At 39.2% G+C, this 21,642-nt stretch overlaps 1 protein-coding gene across 5 annotated transcripts in view; it reads left to right on the top strand.

The window, feature by feature from the left end:
• Positions 1–21,642, top strand: part of ANO4 (anoctamin 4) — a 301,071-nt gene that overhangs the window by 210,163 nt on the left and 69,266 nt on the right. For all 5 annotated transcript variants that reach the window (XM_033116152.1, XM_033116156.1, XM_033116154.1 and 2 more), the window contains 6 exons: positions 281–387; positions 7,147–7,202; positions 9,517–9,638; positions 12,870–13,004; positions 14,077–14,173; positions 19,768–19,828. In XM_033116152.1, coding sequence (XP_032972043.1) covers positions 281–387; positions 7,147–7,202; positions 9,517–9,638; positions 12,870–13,004; positions 14,077–14,173; positions 19,768–19,828 — 578 coding nt within the window. The remainder of the gene's footprint in view (positions 1–280; positions 388–7,146; positions 7,203–9,516; positions 9,639–12,869; positions 13,005–14,076; positions 14,174–19,767; positions 19,829–21,642) is intronic.

The raw sequence follows: 21,642 nt of genomic DNA, 5'->3' as shown, positions 1-21,642 counted from the left end.
GACTCGCTATTAGTTTATTTTAAGGTTCCTTAATTTTGTTTAGCTCTAGCTCCTTCCTGACATATAATGACGTTAAATGCTCAGGAGACTGAGAACCAAAACTACGGAGATTTGTGAGCCTCCTGCCCCTGGTGTGACCTCTGGGCTCTCATGCTCTTCTAGACATACCCTCTCTCTGCCTGATTGGAGACACTTCTATATGAGTAACACCAAACTGTATCAAAGATTTGACCCCTTGTCTCCAATTAATCCTCAACTTGTGTTTTCAATGTGTGTGCAGCTTCATCATACACAACAAAGACACTTTCTTCAACAATGCCACAAGAAGTAGAATTGTACATCATATTTTACAAAGAATAAAGTACGAAGAAGGAAAAAACAAAATTGGTAAGTAGTATCTTAGTATAACAAGCTACATTTGATTTGGGGGGACTACAGACTTTTTCCTTTCATTTTAATTAAGTTTATATCTATTCTGGAAATGCTCATCATTTATAAAGACTCTGACTTGACGGTTGATGGATAACTCACAAGTGTAAAATCTTAATAACATCTTTATGTCTCTAATTTAAATAGCATGTTATCTCATTCATGTAAGATCATGGAGAAATTCTCTCAATTCAACAAATGTTTATGGAACGCTCATTATGTGCCAGGCACTGGACTAGGTGTTGGAGAGATGAGCTCAGTTCTCTCTTGGAGCTTATGTTCAAGAAGTTAAAAGCAGACAATAGGGCCGGCCCGGTGGCTCAGGTGGTTGGAGCTCCCAACTCCGAAGGCTGCTAGTTCGATTCCCACATGGGCCAGTGGACTCTCAACCACAAGGTTGCCAGTTCAATTCCTCGAGTCCCGCAAGGGATGGTGGGCTCCGCCCCCTGCAACTAAGATTGAACACTGTACTTTGAGCTGAGCTGCCTCCCAGATGGCTCAGTTGGTTGGAGCGTGTCCTCTCAACCACAAGGTTGCCGGTTCGACTCCCGCAAGTTGCCCTGCAACTAGCAATGGCAGCTGGACCTGGAGCTGAGCTGTGCCCTCCACAGCTGAGACTGAAGGGACAACAACTTGAAGCTGAACGGCACCCTCCACAACTGGGATGGAAGGGACAACAACTTGACTTGGAGAAAGAGTCCTGGAAGTACACACTGTACCCCAGTAAAGTCCTGTTCCCCTTCCCCAATAAAAAAAAAAATCTTTAAAAAAAAAAGCAGACAATAAATAAGTAAAGATAATAAGTAATATGAAGAAATTGAAATGGATGATGTTCCAGAGATAGACTGGTAAGGGGTGGGGTTGAGTTCAAGCTTAGACGGAATGGTCAGGGAAAGCTTCAATGAGAAGCTGAAGTTCGAACTGAGATGTGACTGAGGGAGCCAGTGTGGGAAGAAGGATGGGTAGGTGTTGCAGGTAGAGGGAGCTGTAAATGCAGAGATGAGCTGTCACACAGAAGTAAATTCTCCAAATAATCACCTCCCCATTAAACAGCCTCCACAATTTATATTTTGGATATTTTTGTGAGAACCTTTCCATATTATATTACCAAATTTTCTGCCTTGTTGAGCAAATTGTTATATGTCAGGAAGATCTGGGTAGCTTTGTCCTTATCTCTATCCCAGCAACATCTTTATCAATAGTTTGAATAACCACCTTTATCAGTCAGGGTCTAATTGGGAGACAAAAATCCCATACAATTTGAAGAAAGAAAGTTCAGTGTAACAAATTAACTGTGGCAGAGGATTAGGGTAATAGAGGATTGGCTAGTAAAGAGTAAGAACACTAAAGAATAGAGGAATAGCAGATATTAGGAGCAGCCACCAACCCTAAAAAGATTCCCCCCAACAGAGCTGAGATCCAGACCCTGTGGGAAGGGGTGTAGCTGTGGCTCCCTAGGTGGCAGAGCAGTTGGCTGGGGGTTCTGTGCCAGTAGGACTCTCTGGGAATCTGCGCTCTCAAGTACTGCTGGAAGCTGCCTGAAGGGGTTCAAAGGAAGCCAGGCACTGGGAGGTGTGGCACCAGCAGCATTACTCTGTCGGCTGTTCAAGGGGCTACGTGCCCTCGGGGAGGTGCCATGTGCCACTGGCCGCCATGCACTGCAGGAGCCGGGTGCCACAGGAGCCATGTGTTGCAGAAGCCTGCTGAGAAGAGCATACTGGTGCCAGGGAGACAAACTCCTTCCTCCTCCAGTGTCCCTCCAGTGCATTCCCCTGACAAAGCTTAGCATTGTACCATCTGGCAAAGGAGAAATATTTACAAGGTTCAGCTCCATTATTGCAAAGCAGACAAAGAATGTACATTTGGAGCAAAGGGGGCAGTAAATTGATAACCAGTCCATTACCTAAACAGTCTGCCCCTCAAGCTTTCAGGTGAGGGGTGGAGACTGGACGGAGGCTTTAAATATGTTAGTCATTGGCGTCAGGAGCCTACAAGATCTCAGTGATCTGGAAATCTCAGCCAAGTCCAACAAGATGACATGTACTAGTTTGTAAATGTAAAGTCTTGCCCTCGGAATCAGCAAAGCAACTACCCTGGTACAGTGTAGGAGAAACGTCTCTCAACATCGGCAGAGGAACAGACTTGAGAGGGTTAGTTGAATGCAAGCTCGGTGTGAGTCACTAGGATGGCGAAGCTGCCAAAAATTACTTCTACCCCTAGCTGCATAGATTAAAATATCACAGGGAGAAACAAATGGCTCCCTAGTCCAGGTCCGAATACACCTGGAATCGTATGCCCAGGGAGAGTCAATGTAGGTAGGTGAAATTAAACCCGGTTTAGGTCTGTCTTAACTTCACAGGGTTGTGGGTTAGCACAACCCTCATGTTCTCTGCAGCAGTCATCCACCCTTGAGACACATCCTGTCTATAACGTCCTACATCCATGCTAGTTTGAAAGCATTCATCCCTCCTCTGAATTCATATGGCAGTTACATTTGGAGTGTTTATTTGATAATCATTTGCACATCTCTTATTATCTTGAATTATTTTCAATGACATTATGAAAATTCTACCACCTAAAGAGAACCACTGGTAATGTTTTGGTACACTAAATAATTTAAATATTATATTAATTTTTTAAATATTTATCCCCTAGTTGTCCATGTGATATTTTAAAAACAAACTTAGGATATGCTACACTTATTTTTTCATCATACTTTTTTTTTAGTTAACTTTGTGTCATGAACATGCTAGAAAACAAGTGTGTGGAAGTGAAATGATTATGGCAGTAGCTATTCTGGCTTATTTCATAAAATGCAAATAATTTTTAAAAGCAGTGCCTTCGCTGATATTGGTATTATAACTTGCAGGACACACCTCATAACTTACTATAACACACTAGTGTATTGAGACTCTTCAGTTGAAAGCTGCTAGTCTAGATAATAAGCTCCTTAATTATAAATAAGTTGTCTTGTTAATCTTTGTATCATCATTGCCTAGCACAGTATCTGGCCTATAGTGGGAGTGCTTGTTGAACTGAATTGAAAATCTTTTGAACGTGATGAGTGTCTATAGCATCCTTCCACAGTCAAAAACTGTGTGTAATGAGGTCATGCAGCAATCATTGTGCTCAATTTTTCATCTCAAAATGTGGGCCATTTTTACAACTAGTCAAGATGAAGACAAAAGAAGGGCAGAGACAGTGATTTTTAAATGTATTAAAGGAAGACGGGAAGTGTAGTATTGTTATTAGTAAGAAATATTTTCTTACTAGTGTTCTCATTTTATGAAAAAAAGGAGAATTCTATTCAAGAACCCCAGTGCTTTGAAAATTGTTAATGATGAACTGGAAGAGTGTCCAGTTAGAAATAACCATTTACAGAGTAAATTATTAACCCAGGATCAGGGTTTATTTGCCAACAAAGAAATTATGCCAACAAAGAAAACTCTAGGCCCAGATTATTTCACTGGTCAATTCTATCAGTCATTCCAGAAAGAAGTAATATCAATTCTACAAAAGTTTTTTTTTACAAAATTGAATAGAGAATACTTCCCATCCTATCCTATGAGGGTAATATTACCCAGGTACCAAAACCAAGCAAAGACAATACTAGAAAATAAAACTACAAATCCATATCCTTCATGAATATAGATGCAAATATTTTCAACAAAGTTTAGCAAATAAGACCTAACAATATATAAAAAGGATAACACATCATGACCAAGCAGGGTTTATCCAGGACTGTAAGGTTGGCTTAGTATTTGAAAATCAATCAATATCATTCTCCATATTAGCAAAGAAAAAAGGAACACCATTTGGTCATCTCTACAGACAAAGAAAACAGGTGTAGGATGAATGTAGGATTTGACAGAATCCTACATTCATTCCTTATAAAAACTCAGCAAACTACAAATAGTAAGGAACTTGTTCAACCTCATAAATTATATTTATGACACACTTATAGTTAACATTATACTTAATAGTAGTAAAAGACTGAATGCTTTCTCCCAAGGATCAGGAACAGGACAAGTATGTCTGCTCCTTGTATTCATCATTTTACTAGCTAGTGCAGTAAGACAAGAAAAAGAATAAGAGGCATCCAGATTAGAAAAGAAGTGAAACTATCTTTATTCTCAGATGACTTGATTATTTGTGTAGAAACCCCAACAGAATCCACCAGAAGTCTAGTAGAACTAAAGAGTCTACCATTGTTACAAGAAGCAAGATTGATATACAAAACTCAATTGTATTTCTATAAACTGACAACTAGCAATGAAGAATTAAAAATTTAAAAATAATACCATTTACAATAGCATAAAAAATAGAAAACACTTTTCTGACAGAAGATATGTAAGATGTATACACTGAAAACTACAAAACATTGCTGAGAGAATTTTATTTAGAGACATATCTTGTTCATGGATCAGAAAACTTAATATTAAGATGTCAGTTCTCCTCAATTTTATCTACAGATTCAGTGCAATCTCAGTCAAAACCCCAAAGGTGTGTGTGTGTTGGGCGGGGCAGGGGGCCGGGGGTGACAAACTGATTAAAAAATTCATAAGGAAATGAAAGGACCTAGAATAGCCAAAATAATTTTGAAAAAGAACACAAATTTAGCATAATTTCAAGAATTATAAATCGCCAGTAATCAAGAGAGTATGGTATCTTTATGGTGTAAAGATAAACAGATAAGTAGAACAAAATAGAGAATCCAGAATGGGAGCCACACATATATGAACAAATGATTTTGACAAAGGCTCAAAGGTAATTCAGTAGGTAAAGGATTGTCTTTTCAATAAATGGTACTGGAATAATTCATACATATGCAAAAAAAGGAACCTGTACTCATATACAAAAAATAACTCAGAAGGGTCATAGATCTAAATGTAAAACAGATGATATATTAAAGAAATGTACACGTAAAACCTATATAATTTTATTAACCAGTGTCATCCCAATAAATTCAATGAAAATTTTTTGAAATTTAAAAATAAATAAATGTAAAACCTAAAATTTTAAAAAAATCTAAGAGAAAATCTTTGTGACCTTGCGTTAGTCAGAGAATTGTTAAATATAATACAAAAAGCACAATTCATAAAGAAAAAATAATGGATAAATTGGACTTCACAAAGTTAAAACAGTTCTTTGAAGTATATTTTTAAGAGAGTGAAAAAGGAGGTCACATACTAGAGGAAAATTTTTCAAAGCTTTTGTCTAATGAAAGACTTACATCTAAAACATATAAAAACACTCATAACTCAGTCATAAAAGAATTCATGGGCATAAGATTTGAATAGACATTTCACAAGAGAAGATAGATATACAGATGGCAGATAAGCACATGAGAAGATTTAAACGTCATTATTCATTACAAAAATGAAAGTAAAACCAGGAGATACCACTACATGCCTATTAGAATGGCTGAAATTAAAGACTGACCCTACCAAGTGTTGGGAAGGATGTGGAGGAACTTGAACTCTCATACACTGCTGGTGAAAGTGTAAAATTGTACAAACACATCAAAAACAGATTGGCTTGGCAGTTTCTCAAAAAGTTGAATGTGCATCTATCATATTCTAGGAGTTCCACTTCTTACTATTTACCCAAAAGAAAGGAAAGCGGATATCCATACAAAGACTAATACACGAATGCTCATAGCAGTATTATTTATAATAGCTCAAAACTGGAAACAAGCTAAATGTCTATCCTCAGGGGACTAGATAAACAAATAGTTATATATCCATATGATGCAATAGTACTCAGCAAAAAGAAGCCCTTCCGCTCTTACTGTGCTGGAAGGAGAACTGACTCTGGGTGGTGAACACATAATGTGATATATAGATGATGGATTACAGAATTGTACACTCAAGACGTATGTAATTTTACTAACCATTGTCACCCCAATAGATTTTAATTAAAAAAAAAGAAGGAGCTACAATATGAATGAATCTCAAAGTAATTGTGCTGAGTGGAAAAGTACTGTATCATGTATCTATAACTCTAGAAAATGCAAACTAATGGATAGTGACAGAAAGCAGATGAGTGTTTGCCTTGGAGATGGCATAGGGAGGAGTGGGAGATTACAAAGTGGGATGATATAACTTTGGGGGTGTTAGACATGTTTACTATCTTGATTGTGCTGATGGTTTCATGGGTGTATACAGAAGTCAAAACTACTCAAATTGAAGGTCTTAAACCTTTGTTATTTGTTAGGTGTCAGTTACCTCAATAAAGCTGTTTTTTTTTTTTTTTTTTTAAAAATCCGTACATCCAACACCCCTCCCCCAATTTATGGATGAGAAAATTGAGGTCTGAGGACAAAAGGACTTTTCGGAAGTCACATAACTAGTCCAGTGCAGAGGAGTTAGATTTGTCCATATTGAAGCTTCCAGATGAAAATAGAAGAACCCCAGGTGGAAAATCATTTTTTTGATGTAATAAATTTGTCCACTTCTCTCAGTACATTCCAGTCTCTGTGCCAAGCACTGTACTAGGTGTGCTTCATTGTTTTCTGTTTGAAAACCTGATTTCCCAGCCCTTGATCCCAATTTCCTAGCAGATAGCAAAACCTTCTTTTTAAACTCTTGGCATTCTTAAAGCACTTTCGAAAACCTAAATTGTTTTCTCCAAAAAGTACCACACTTATGTTAGTCTTGAACATTGTGAGAGTTGAAACTCTGTATTAATTCAATTTTGACTTTTTTGTTGTTTTAGGTCTGAATCGTTTGCTTACCAATGGCTCCTATGAAGCTGCTTTTCCTCTGCACGAGGTATTGTCCTGTCTTTCTCCTTCTCTGTCAGTTGCTTGTTCTTAAATCAGCATCTGAGGATAGTTATTAATAGGGTTTGTTGATAGGACCTTTGTTCAGAATGAATTTAGTTTGTTCAGAAGGTAACTAGGGTGAACCTACTTGTATTGTGACATCTCTCTCCCCAGTAGATATATTTCTACATACCTTTCTGTAACTGCAAGAATACTTGAACCAGGAGTCACTCGGCATGAATTCAAAGGACTAGCTGAGGGACTCCAAGTCATAAAATTAAAGAGACATTGAAAAAGTGCATGAGGCACCAGACCCAGGGGGAAAATGTTCCTGAAATATAGAGTCTGTGCAACGAAGAAATTTATAGCTGCTCTTAAGGAGTGGGGGGAAGCCATCTTGCAAAGTCTCTGGTAACCAAAGGGTGATAAAAAGAAATTAATAATAGTATTGTACTTACCATTGCTCACTTAAGGTACTCAAATTCTCATTTGTAAAAACCTATTTCTTTTTATTTCCTTACTTTTTCATTTTCTTATTTATTACACACTCTTTGTCATATATAAGGACTTTTATAAATGGAACTGTGATTACCCCTATCTATTTCCCCATTAGATCTTGGGTTGTTTCACCTAGAATTCTCTTTACACGTGGGTTTTTCAGGGACCTAATCCTCATTATTAGTCAGAGATTATCTTTTTCATAGGACTGAGCCCCTACTCCATATGGGTCACTGTATGACAGAGAATAAAAAGATAAAGATCATGGCCCAGGCCCCCTAGGACATCACAAACTAGCCAGGGAATACTACTATTAGAATGATTTTCAGAGCAGTCTTCTATTAGAAACAATGGTTGCAGTTTGCCAATAAACTTTGGAGGATAATTCCAACTGTCCTCAAATGGCAAGTCTTTTCATTTGGCTTACAGTGTTTCTTCCCTTGATTTCAAATACCATGAGGATGTAAAAGGTGAAAAAAATTTAAAACCTTATTAAGAAAACTAGGTGCTTTGGTCTGAGACCCTATTTACAGTCTGCCATGAAACATTTTTGAAAAGATCCTTTTAGTGTCACAGAAGCAAACATTTTGACACAGTTTTCTACAGCCACACACAGGTGTTTCTGAACTCTAAAGACAGATTTTCCCCCAAAACATTATGTGGCTTCCTCTAGTTATTTAGTTAGCATTGCCCAAAAAAGGGTTTCAGTGAGTACTGTACCCTCCTCCTGCCCCGCCTTTGCTCATGGTAAGGGCAGTGTCTGAGCAATGGTAGGTGGGCAGAAGGATCTGTGCAGGCGAGTGGATGGCGGGTATGAGCGTGTCTGAGAGATGGAGCTATAAGACCCCACAGAGTAACTCAAGGCCCTTCCTGTGGTTTACATATCTTCGTAAAGCCCTATATTTCACAAGAGAATGTCCAAATTAGTAGTACAGCTACAATAACATAATTGCTGTTTTGACTTTCTGCTCTCAGTTTAACTGTATTATATTATTTAATCATAACAAAATTCAGAAGCAGGAAGGCAGGAAGGGCAGCTATTGTTGCCCTTATTTCATGTGAAATTTAAATATAGGTTTAGAGAAAGGTTAGCCCACCTCTAATCACACAGTGATTTGGTAGTTGAGCTGAGAGTAGAACCGGAGTTTCTTGTCTCTTGGCCCTGTTCACTTTCCACTACCACAGGACTTCTCAGGTTAATAACATTTACTTCACCTCCAGAAAGTATCTTTTCTGGGGTGGAACTAGCATTGCCATTAACTGAACTCAGAAAAAACCCCATCTCTCTGGCCCTTGGTCTCCTCATTTGTTCAATAAGGAGGTCAAATTAGTGTTTGAATTATTCTACTTTTGAGATGACTTCCAGGGTTTTCTTATAGATAAGGCCATGTGACAAGGTTACTGTTATGACTCTTTACCAACTACCCTGTCTTAACCCAAGTAAGAAAGAGAACTAATAAGTCTTGGGCAAGGCCTGTGGCCAAGACACTGTATTCATTCAAACCACAGAAGAAACCAATGAGGCAGATTACTAGTTCCATTATGAACTAAGAATCCAAGGCTCAGACAGTTTAAGGTTCTTACCTACAAAGGAGCAGAACTGAATTTGAACTCAGTTCAAACCTGCCACATGCGTTTTACTACATAGCATCACCAACAAGGTATGTCCAGAATAACTAATCAAACTTCTTTCCCTTCAATAGTGTAGATCATTTTTTCCCCCATATCACCTCTATTGCTACTCCTGCCCTAAGAGACTAGCATTCAGTTTCCTTATGGATTTTGTGGGTATCACCTGACCGGCAGTGGTGTTTTTATCCCAGGGAAGTTACAGAAGTAAGAACTCCATTAGAACCCATGGAGCGGAAAACCACCGACATCTGCTCTATGAGTGCTGGGCCTCCTGGGGCGTGTGGTATAAATACCAGCCTTTGGATCTTGTAAGGTGAGTTTTTTAACCAGCTGCAAGTATAAAGCTTGCATGAAATGATTAGGGCAGACTGTCTGCTGGGACAAGAAAAAATGGTCTGAGGTGCACAGCTCTCGCTCGAATCTGGCTTCTTCCTAAGAGAGCAACTCCTCTGCGGACATGGGTCATTCTTGGTAAACCAGACCTCCCCCTGATGAGGATGGTGTTTCCTCCAAAAAAGCCTTAGACACGGGCCTGTGAGATGAGCCAGGTCTTCCACAGGACTCCATAAGGAGCAGGGCACCCATGTGACTATTATTAACAAATTATCAGTAACAATTGTAGAGAAGTGACACTGCGTACATTTATTAGTGACAAATCAAATATTAGTTACTTTTATGTAAGTAGGAAATATGAAGTGTTGTCATTCTAATAAATTTCAGGCTTATTTTAATTTTCATTTTTAACTAATAATCTTTAAAAGATTGTTTTAATTCTTCAGGTCAAAAAAAAATCAGCTTCTAACCTATGATAATTGTGCAGTGAAAATGTATGTTTTTTAAAACTATAAGTGCCCAACTTTCTTCCAGGGCAGCATTATACTCTGACATCTCATTATTTATTTAGAAACTGGTTATTAAGACTGGGTAGGAACAATCCACACTTCATGGATTTCTTGTTAAAGAGAAAGGCATGTCTCATTTCCTAGACTAGCTGGATTTGTTTCACTTCTACGGGAGCCCTCCAAACATGAGCCCAGAGGAAAATGAAATAATAGGACAACTCATTTTATGTTTCGTCTCCCTGGGGAGTCGTTCTTTCTGTCAGAGTCCTTGTTGCCAAGTGGTGATTCCTGTTGACCCAAGGATATTGATGTATTGTGTACCATTCTTTGTGTTGGTAGCAGATAATCCAGATGATCTGGGTGAGTGAAAAATATTTTCTGAGATGAGACCGTTTTCCTTTGACCAGTCTCAACACTTGATAAAACAGTGGAGGAAAAAGAAATAAAAGCAAATTCTCTTCCCAGCCTCAGTCCCATATTAAAGGATTACATTGATTAAAAATTACAGAAAATAGCTGTAGGCAAAACATCTCCGTCCGTGACAGTGTTTTGATTAAGACTTTGCAGTTTGTCAATGAGTATTAATTAACTGCCCATTATGTTTCTAGTACCATGCTATGTAAGTACTATTGGCAAAAATATGCAGAAGCCATCATCTCTGACTTTGAGAAACTCAATTTCCCTCAGGAAAACAGGCCATGCAATACTTGAAACAACTATAAAATAATACAAGACTGTGCACAATTAGGTAAAACGTCTGATGGAGGCAATACGTTTTACCACAATTCGGAAAAATAGAAAGGATGGATGTGTGCCTCTGTGGGAAGCTCTGTAGAGCTGAGCCCTGGAAGAGAAGTAGGATTGACTGGTTTTGGCCAAAGGGAAGGGAGATGAAAAGCGAAAGCAAGATTTGAGTAAAATGAAGTTGTGGAGCATCTAGGGAATCTCATCTCTGAAATAGTTTCTGCCCTATAGATTTTGCTTCCTCCACATCTCTCAAATCTGGCCACACCCAGCATCTCCTCCATCATACTGCTTCTGTCCCCTGTAACCTAGACCCTGGCTGTTGTCCCCTACAGGTCTCCCTTTTCCCACTCTGACCCCTTCCAATCCATTCTCCTCCCTGCACACAGAGTGATCTTTTCAGAATATGAATCTGATCATGTCCCTTGATTGTTAGAACTGTCTCATAATTATCCATTTCTCTCAGGAAAAAGACTAATGTGTTTAGCATAGTCTACAAGACCCATTGAGGTCCAGCCCCCACCTACCTCACCAGCCCAACCTCTTGTTCTTGGTATTGCAGTCACACTGCACTTAGTTCATCTGGTCCTTCCTACCACAGGACCTTTGTATGTGCTGTTTCCTCTGCTGGAAATGCTCTATGCTGGCCCTAACCCCACCTAGCTAACTTTCACTCATCAGCACAATAGTCACCTTCTCAGAGGAGTCTTCCCTGAGTAGAATGGTCAAATGGCCTTGTTATATGTACATATAGAATTGTGTTCCTCTCCTTTGTAGCTCTTTTCCCAGTTTTGTAATTATAAACATTTCTTTAACTGATCTATGTGAGTCTCCTCTATCACCCTGCAAGCTCCATAAGAGCAGGGACCGAGTTTATTTTGCTCACCATTTTATTCTCAGCACCTAGCACAGTGTGTGTTATGTGAATATACTCATATGCATATATGAGTGTATGTTGGAAAAGTCTTCTGGGAATGGAAAGTTTCTGTTGGGACACCATAGAAGATGGCATAAAATAATCCCATTCTCTTAGGAACTGTTGGGCATTCTAATAGGAAAGTAGCAACCAGTATTTGGAAACAGATGGTTAACAACAGCTCTTTAGCATGAGCATAAAAGAGAATTAGAACATTCTTATGTTGGGCTAAGAAACAATTAACTTCTGAGTAATTAAATGTAGCAGTTGACAGGCACAGAAAGCACAACTAGTTGGGCTTGTAGTCTAACGCAAGTCAATCACATTACTAATGATGTTTAATAAATAAAAGAAAAAACCAAGGAATTTCCTGGACACTTCCAAACTTCACAAACCACAGGATCCTAAGCAGGCTGGTTACCCTCAGAAAAAAATATTTATAGAGGTAAATATTTATAGAAAATATTTATAGAACCCTGTGAAAAGTCATCACTTAAAAGGGACAGTTGCTCTCAGCATCGATTCGTGTTGAATCTCACTAGAGTTTTTTTCTTTCCAATATCTTGTGATTCTAGCATTGTAAACATCTTGTAAAGTTACGAAATACTGAAATGGGTAGTTTTTCACAATACCTTGGTTTCCTATTTTAAAATATATATAGTGATATATATGACAAACTAGCACACACTTAAATGTTAAAAATGAGATTATGTGTTGGCACCAACTCTTCAAATTCCCTTGGTTCTGTATTAATAATAGTGTCACATCTTCCAGATGGGCTTGGATTTATTCTGTGTTCTCTGAAAAAGCTTGTGTACAATCACGCTGTTTTATAAAAGGATTCACCCTATTTCTGCAATAGAGAAGTAGGAGAAGAAATGTAATCCCAGAGCCTAGATGAGGTCAAACGCTCTGTTCTCTTGGCTTCCCTTGTCTTCATGTTTACCAGCAAGTCCTCTCCAAAGTAGAAGACGGAGCAAAGTGTTACAATGCCTAACTAAACATTTCGCTATAATTTGCAAGGCTGTTGTGTCTTAAACAGGCGGTACTTTGGAGAGAAGATTGGGTTGTATTTTGCCTGGTTGGGCTGGTACACCGGCATGCTCTTCCCAGCAGCCTTCATTGGATTGTTCGTCTTTTTGTATGGAATCATTACTCTGGATCACTGCCAAGTCAGGTATGGGGAGCCCTGGATGAGAAGGCCTCTGCTTATATTTAAAGATGGCTGTTTGTGCTTTGGGGGTGTTCACAGATTGTGGGCCCACCTAGCTTTTGCTTCTAACTTCCTTCCCAGTCTCTTCTGGAAAAATTCGAAAGGCTCAGTTCACTGGGTCTCTTCATCCATTGCCCCTGCTACTGTGGTCTTCAGCTACCGAGGAAGCAGAGTTTACATTTGTGGACATGTAGGCCTCCATATGTCCACAGAACAAATCACTTTCATTCACTGGCTAAAAGTTGCTCTTTCTGACTTTGTCCACCTTTTTTCCTGTATGCTAATACTGCAAAATAGTGAGTTAACAATCATTTTGTATGACTTCTGTGTTCTTACAAGGACCCTTTAAACCTAAACCAGAGAGACATCTCTCCAACTTGCTATGTTCTTGAGAATCAGTCAGTGTCAATGATTGTTATCTTGTCCGTCTCACCAGAACAGAGTTTTAGGTATTCATGGAGATCTTATTGCAGGACTGGACAATGCTCTTAAATAATCAATGTGCCTTTTAGAAGTGATTACCAAAAAAAAGTGATTGATTGATCCTCCCCCCACCAAAATATTTTACTTTCCGGTGAAATTGTTAATGAGATATAGTGCTCTCCCAGAAGTAATCCCTAGTATTTTTATTTATTCCTCCATTATTAATGTTAACTTATCGTGCATATAGAAATTAAGGCAGGCACTTTTAGGTATCTCATTGTTCCCATAATTCAGTATGACATTGCTTCAAACTTATGCAATGTTGTGAATAATTTTTGTATAATTTGGGGTAAAACAACCAATGTTTGCTTGATGCATTTTTCTGAGTTAATATGTAAATCCAAGAGACAGCCCCATAAATAAGTAAGTTTATCAAATTACTAAATTGTGTAGGAACTTGTTCATATTAATAGCAAATAAGGCTAAGAAGCTTTGGAGGACAAAAATGCAATTTACTAGACCTTATTTACTGCTTGAATATTCCGGTGAAATTGGAGGGGAAGAAATGCTCTTATGTCATCAAAAAGCAGTCCTTTTCGGTTCTCTTTTCCAGTAAAGAAGTCTGCCAAGCTACAGATATCATCATGTGTCCTGTGTGTGATAAATACTGTCCATTTATGAGGCTGTCAGACAGCTGCATTTATGCCAAGGTAATTTCAACTGTGCAGCATTTCATTTATTTTTAAATTTAATTTTATTATGAGTTTCAGGTGTATAAAACAACATAATGATTAGAAATTTACACCCCTCACAAAGTGATAGCCCCACCCAGTCTACTACCCCTCTGACACTGTACATAGCTATTACAGTACCATTGACTATATTCCCTACGCTGTGCTTTACATCCTGTGAATACACACGCACACACACACAAACACACACACACACACACGTGTGTGTGTGTGTGTGTGATAGTTGACATTCAAAATTATTTCGTTAGTTTCAGATACACAGATCAGTAGTAGGCATTTACATAATTTATGAAATGATCCCCCCGATAAGTGCAGTACCCATCTGACACCCTACATAGTCTTTACATTATTATGTTCCCCTTACTGTATTTCACATCCCTGGGTCTGTTTTGTGACTATCAATTTGTACTTTCTAATCCCTTCACCTTCTCACCCATCACCCAACCCCGCTCCCATCTAGCAACCATCAGTGTTTTCTCTGTATCTATGAGTCTATTTCTGTTTTGTTTGCTCGTTTATTCTGTTCTTTAGATTCCACATATAAGTGAGACCATATGGTTTGTCTTCCTCAGTCTAACTTATTTCATTTAGCATAATATCCTCTAGGTCTATCCATGTTGTTGCAAATGGTAAGATTTCATTTTTTATGGCAGAGTAATACTCCATTGTATAAGTGTACCACAACTTCTTTATCCAGTCATCTAGTGATGGGCATTGTGGTTGTTTCCATATCTTGGCTATTCTGAATAGCGCCGCAATAACCTTAGGGATGCATATATTTTTTCAAATTAGTGTTTTGGATTTCTTTGGGCAAATACCCAAGAGTAGAATTGCTGGATCATAAGACAGTTCTATGTTTAATTTTTCAAGGAACCTCCATACTGTTTTCTATAGTGGCTGCACCAATTTGCAACCCCACCAACAGAAATATGCAGCATTTTAGGTGGGTTGACTTTTCCATACCCTTTCCTGAGGAACAGAGGCTAGCTATATTCTCTCGGTGGTATCTGATCTTTGATTCTCAAGTTGATGTTGTAGGAGAGACTTACCTCAGTCATTCAGTTTCCTAATTCAAATATCTTTTGGTACCACACTTGTATTTTAAATGTATTGGATCTAATTATCACAAGAAGCTGCAGCACACACAGTGCAAAACGAGCAGTTGTTCAAGTCAGAGAGAGGTTCAAATCTTGACAGTGCTCTACAAGTGGTAACTTGTCAGCCCTGGAACAAATTACTTAACCTCACTGAGCCTCAGTTTTCTCATTTGGAAAATGAATGTGATTCTTGTTTCACATGATTGTTATAAGAAGTGAGATAAGATGTGTACAGAGCAAAGTGCTTGGTAAATGATAAGGTCTCAGAAAATGAGAGCCACCATCCTTTTTCTCCTCTTCATCATTGTTATTGTCAAAATAAGACTTAGATTCAAGAGTAGTTCAGCTATTTACCTCCTAGACCCTGCACAAGTCCAGCCTCTTAGAGGCTGAACTTCCTCCTCTCTAAAATGTAGCCTGTGATACCTGCCCTCTCAGTCTCATGGCATGTCATAAGGACCAAAGAAGATCGTGCGTGTGAAAGTGCTTTGAAAAAAACAAGTACATAGGACCATTATGTCTATGATGTGTTAGTTACTGCATGTCCCTTTCTCATCTTATGCCTTACGTTATTAAAATGTTCGACATGTTCATCAAATGCCTATGGTTTTTTACTCTGGGGCAGTGTCACTAATGCAAAGCTGGAATATGGGCTGATAAAGACTTATCCAAGACTCACTGCCTATCAATTTGCCCAGATTCCAGATATAAAAAGGGTTGGCAGATTTTCCTGAACCTCTGCAATCACTGCAGCTTGGATCTATCTAATTATACCGCTGGCATTGCAGTTTTGTTCGTTTTAAATGAGAGAACATTTGATAGGCAGCCCAGAAGCCTGCCCATCTCTGATGTCTGTAGCAGTGCAGGTGGCTGGGCTGTGTGGGTGGAGCCTAAACCACAGCAAGCTAGCTGTAATTACGAAAAGATTTGGGCTCTTAGTATGTGCCACAAAGAACCAAAAAAGCACAAAACACTCTTCCTGCCTTTGGAGAACATATAAATAGACCTTTTTGGGTGAGGGCAAATTTAACAGAGTGAGCTAGAGAAATAGAGATTTGGTGAGGATCAAGAGAATTTTGTCAGTAATATAATTTTTGTTTAAAGATCATGAGTTAGGCTGAGTAATACGGGTACAAAATTCCTGCTTTGGGGGAATCTCAGAAGCCCAGTTTGTTGCTGTTGTTTTTGGGTATTTATGTGTATTTATTTGTGTGTGCTTTTTTAACATGCAAAGACATGCTTTTAGTGAAGTTCTCTCTTTAGAAGATCCAAGATAATTCCTTTAAAGGGTCATCTTGAAATAGTTTAGAGTACTCAGATTTTATAGGGGCTTCTTTGGGCAGTTATCCTACTGAATATAAGATCTAGAACAAAAATAATAATAGCTAGGTTATAGCTATCAAAAATAGCTAGACAACCTACCTTTATTATTTCTAATTTTCACAGCAACTTCAACCTAGATGTTATAATTCCCATCTTACTCAGAGATTCAGAAGTAAAAATTACCCGTCCATGGTCACATAGCAGTAAGTAGCTGAACTTCGGTTTATCTGACTGCAGGCCGTAATTTTCCCAACTGCATCATAAGATGTTTAGATTCTGGATTTTAGGATTGATCGTACCTGGAAACTTAGTAAAATGAAGGCTAAAAAGCCATAGATTGACAGAACTGAAGTTCTACAGAGTTTCACCTAGAAAAATGTATTTAGAAATGTGCGATTGATTTCATGGGACTGAGAGGGTACCCAGGAATCAAATCAGAGCCGGGATACAATATAATCAATGGCTGTTCTGCTGATCAGGAATGGTTTTTCCCAGACCCTCAAACACCAACTCTAACTGACTTAAGCAAAAAGGGACTATTGGCTCATTTTGCTTCTGAGCACAAAGGCTTCATGGCCTAGAACTGGTCCTCCAGGTCCCCAGGGCACTCTCTGGCCACCTCTCTACATGATCATTCTGCCAACAGGTTTTCTTCCATGATGGGGAAGGTGGCTGCTGACCGCCATAGCTTCAGGCTTGCATCTTCCTTCCTTTTTTCTCCTGAAGCATATTTTTATGCTTATTTTAAATCTCAGTCTGTTGTAACAGAATGTCTGAAGGTATATGTTACCTAGTTTGGATTTGGGGGGAGGCGCTCTCTTCCCCAGATATTCCATTATTTTGGCCTGTGGGTGCTTGTCCTCTGGAGGTACCAGCCACTTTGGGTCAGGGTCAGAGGCCAGGTTCTAGGCTGTGAGCCCTGGTGAGTTTACAGGGAGGAGAGGACAGCGTGTCGCAGGCCTCACTGTGTGCTGCCACTCTTCCAGAGGTCTTTGCTGCTGGGAGTAGCATTTTTAAGCCAGCTTAGAACAAAGGAGAATTGAGAGGAGGCACTCTCCCTTGATTATAAGCTGCCAGCCCTGGGGCTTAAGGGGGAATGCACCCAGAAGTGAATACCCAAGGGCAGCTGGCTAGGCAGCACCCACTTCCATCATTTCCTCAGCCAAGCAAGACTCTGAGCCTCCCTGATACTACCCCGAGAACGCCAGCACGTGTGGTTTGGCCTGTTGCAGCTGATTTCTAAGGGAGGGGAAGTTAATTGTCCAGTGACGCTTGAGGACGAGGCTGGAGTAGAACTTATATCATATCTCTAACCACCTGTGCTCTCACTCTTCTTGGGCACTGCCACCTAATTCTCCAGTATACCACCATCCACCATTTTCATTCTCTATGTCTCTCTCTACACACACACACACACACACACACCAGTTCAAGGCAACCTCCCCTCTCCCCTGGAGTTCTCAGGGTCTTTGTTTGTTTGTTTTTGTGTTTTGTGAGTTCCTGCGCTGGTTTTGGCAGAAGTCGCTATTAACTCACCCCTCCTGATTCATATATTCCCAAATTGGTAACTGCTGCAGAAAAATGTCTTTCTCCAAATGTTTGTATACCAGTCCCAGAAAAGGACTCTGGCTCTATTTGAGCCATGTGCCCCTTGGTGACCTACATGAGAGCGATCTGTTACCTGGAGAAGGGAGAAGGAAGGAAAGATGATCTGAGCAGCCCAAAATAATGACAACCACAATTCATTCCAGAATCTACACACTGGTTCAGGCAATAACTTCTACCCACTCCCAGTAAATACCCTAATAGAGAGCACATACAACCACATACCTCTGGAGCTCTCAGGCTTGATTTGATGCTGACAGCCCAGTATACAACATAACACTCCCTCTGGCACATGAAATAAATCAGCTGTAGACTTTTGTCTCACATTAGATGTTTGAGTGTTGCCCGTCTCTCCTATGTTCCAAAAGAGAGAGAGAGAGAAGGTATAAACTTTTGAAAAATTTTGAAATACTTCATACTCTGTTATAACAGGAAAAGACCTGTTTACACTTGGCACATTCTCCAAGGGACAGTAAAGTGTACTTTATAGAGAGCTCGAAAGCACCAAAAAAAGTTATGCTTTATGAACATATCAGTCATCATTTCAATTTGGCATGATACTGGTGTGATGTATCCTGGCTGGAAAAATGAGCTTGGCAGTTTTGCAGCAAGAATATTTTTGCTTTCTGCTGTGGTGTTTGTGATAGAATATATTATTCTAACAATAAAGTATTTGCTAGCTATCCTTACGTTATATGTAATAGGTAAATATAGTGATTACCCGAGGCTTTAACATAGGTGGAAGTGGACTTTCTTAATGGTCTGCTCTCTCCTCTTTATAATGCTGAAACCCAGAGGACAGCCCAGAAAGTGTTTGCTCAAAACTACACAAACAAAATAGCCATGTTTTCAAAGTGAATAAATGAGGCATTAAATAGAGTGCTTGGGGCCAGCTCAGTGGCTCAGGTGGTTGGAGACCTGTGCTCCTAACACCGAGGTCGCTGGTTCGATTCCCACATGGGCCAGTGAGCTGCGCCTTCTACAGCTAAGACTGTGAACAACAGCTCTCCCTGGAGCTGGGCTGCCCTGAGTAGCTGGAGGTCAGCGTGAGCTGCCGTGGGCTGCTGCGGCTTGAATTGGAGTGGGGGTGGAGGGCAGGCGGAAGAAGGGGGGATAAAAAGAGTGCTTGGGAAATCAGGGACCTTTAAAGTAGCAACTATAATACCTTCCTGGTCTTAAATATATTATCTATCTATGTAGATATAATATATAATTAATATATGATATATATTCACATATAATAGTTTTTATAGTGCATGAAAGGAAATTCTTAGCAGCGCTATTGGGGCTGTTGGTAAATGTTCAACTAGATGACCCAGTAAAGGAAATAGATTCTCTCTTCCTTATGTAAACTACTTCACAGTTAGAGGATATCCCTTCTTGATTATTATCTAAAAGGAATATCTTACAAAGATAACCCTGCAAAATTTATTACATCCTTACAGCTAGTTTTACAGAACCTGAAAAAAATATGAATTGGAATATCGTATATAAGAAGTTAGTTTAACTATGACTCAATGTTCCCAGGTCACCCACCTTTTTGACAATGGAGCCACTGTCTTCTTTGCTGTTTTCATGGCAGTCTGGGGTAAGTGTTCTACATCCGTCTAACTTGAGTTCCCCTCCTATGTTCTGTGATCTGTTCCTTTGGAAATCTGACTTTGGATTTGAAAGGAAGAAGCTTGAGTAAATTCAGTTTCTTGTTCTGATAGACACAAGCTGATAAGTAATCCATTTGGTTTATTTAAAAAATGATATTGTGGAGGAGGGACATGTCTAATTTCTCTTAAACCTCCAACAATTTTGTCAGTATTCCATTATTAAAGTAAAATTCACCTTCCGCTGGAGATAAAAATAAAGCTTATATTATAGTATAGCAAAAGGTCTGGTGAGACCTGAATACCCATCTCAGTATATATCAGACTTTCTGTTGTGAGTGGGATCTTTTCCTTAGGCTAATGTATGAGTGCCCACCTCTGGATTTCTTCCAGTTCTGGTCAAAATGACCTCCTCTAAACAAGAGCTATGTATAAGGCTGAACTGAGTTCTATATAAGTTCAAGCCAACGGCACCATAATAACAAGGTGTGATGGGACATTCACTTAAAGAATTACTTAACCCAAAGAAGTTCCTTAATCCACTTCTTTGTAAAATGGGTTTAATAGTGTCTTCCTAGTCAAATAATTATAAAGCTTTCATTTAATAGTGTAGAAAAGAGTCTGGGCAAATTCACAGTGAACAGTGAATGGCAGTTATTTTGGAGAGGAGGATTCGTGAAAGGGTAAGTGAACAGTGACAAGAGACAAACTTTTCACACTATACATTTTTAGTGTGATTTGAATTTTTTTACAATGATTATGTAATTTTTTCTAGAACTTAAAATACCAAAATCTGAATTTTGATGTTACTCCACCAACTTGAGGGTTAGGCTCATGTTGTTCCTTCTCTTTGGAATGAATATCTGACTCTTCCCCCATCTTTCAGGGCCCAGCTGAACTGTCATCTGCTCCAGCCAGAAGATGTTCTTCCTCATTTGAATTTTCATAGCGTTTGGTGTACATCATTCTTTGGGCACTTATAATGATATGCATATACAACTTACCTCCCCTAGGAGGTTTGTGGTCCTCAAAGACCGTTATGGTCACTGGAGACCCCATATTTCTTTTAAAGACAGACAGATTTATGTTTGGTGGATGGATGGATGGATGGATGGGTGGATGTATGGATGGAAAACATAAAAGAGAAGGGAAAGAGAAAGAAATTACCAAAAGAATTTCTTTATGAGACCACGAATGTATTTAAATGCTATCTTTGACAAGTGAAAATATAAAACCTTGTTCTCTTAAGGAGGCTTGTTCTAGATATATTGTATCTTCCCTACCTAGAGATCTTTAAAGGATAGTTGTCCTACCCATCACAGCTCTGTTAAAGGGACATATTTTGAATTCTGTGACTATAGCCCCTTTCAGCCAGAGGGCATTTGACCCAAGATCAGTCAAACCATAGGTTGGTGAGTGGCCTTTGAGATGGCCTGAGGTTCTGCCCAAACAGGGACTTACAGGGCCATCCAGAGTCTTATTCTCAAGGATGTGGATTGGGAAATGTGGATAGAGATAGGGAGTTAGCAGTAGGAACTGACACAGAAAGATGCAGAGAGGGCAGGAAGGAGCAAGGGAGAGGGGGATTGAGACCAACCATCAGGTAAAAGTAGGGGCCAGGAGGAATTATGAGAAGGCTGAAATAATGACAACTCAGAACACAGAAATAAGCAAGAGCAAATAACTAGTGGAAAAGATATAGAATAAAGGGTGCAAAAGCCAACTAGTGGCCACCTGGGAGAAAATGCAAGGCATTTCCCCAAAGAGAAGCACAGAGAGTATATCCAAGCCATGTCATTAGTGG

The sequence above is a fragment of the Rhinolophus ferrumequinum genome, chromosome 10, assembly GCF_004115265.2.
Source record: "Rhinolophus ferrumequinum isolate MPI-CBG mRhiFer1 chromosome 10, mRhiFer1_v1.p, whole genome shotgun sequence".
Taxonomy (NCBI): Eukaryota; Metazoa; Chordata; class Mammalia; order Chiroptera; family Rhinolophidae; genus Rhinolophus; species Rhinolophus ferrumequinum.
The sequence above is the reverse complement of the archived record's forward strand: the minus strand, read 5'-3'. Positions and strand labels throughout refer to the sequence as shown.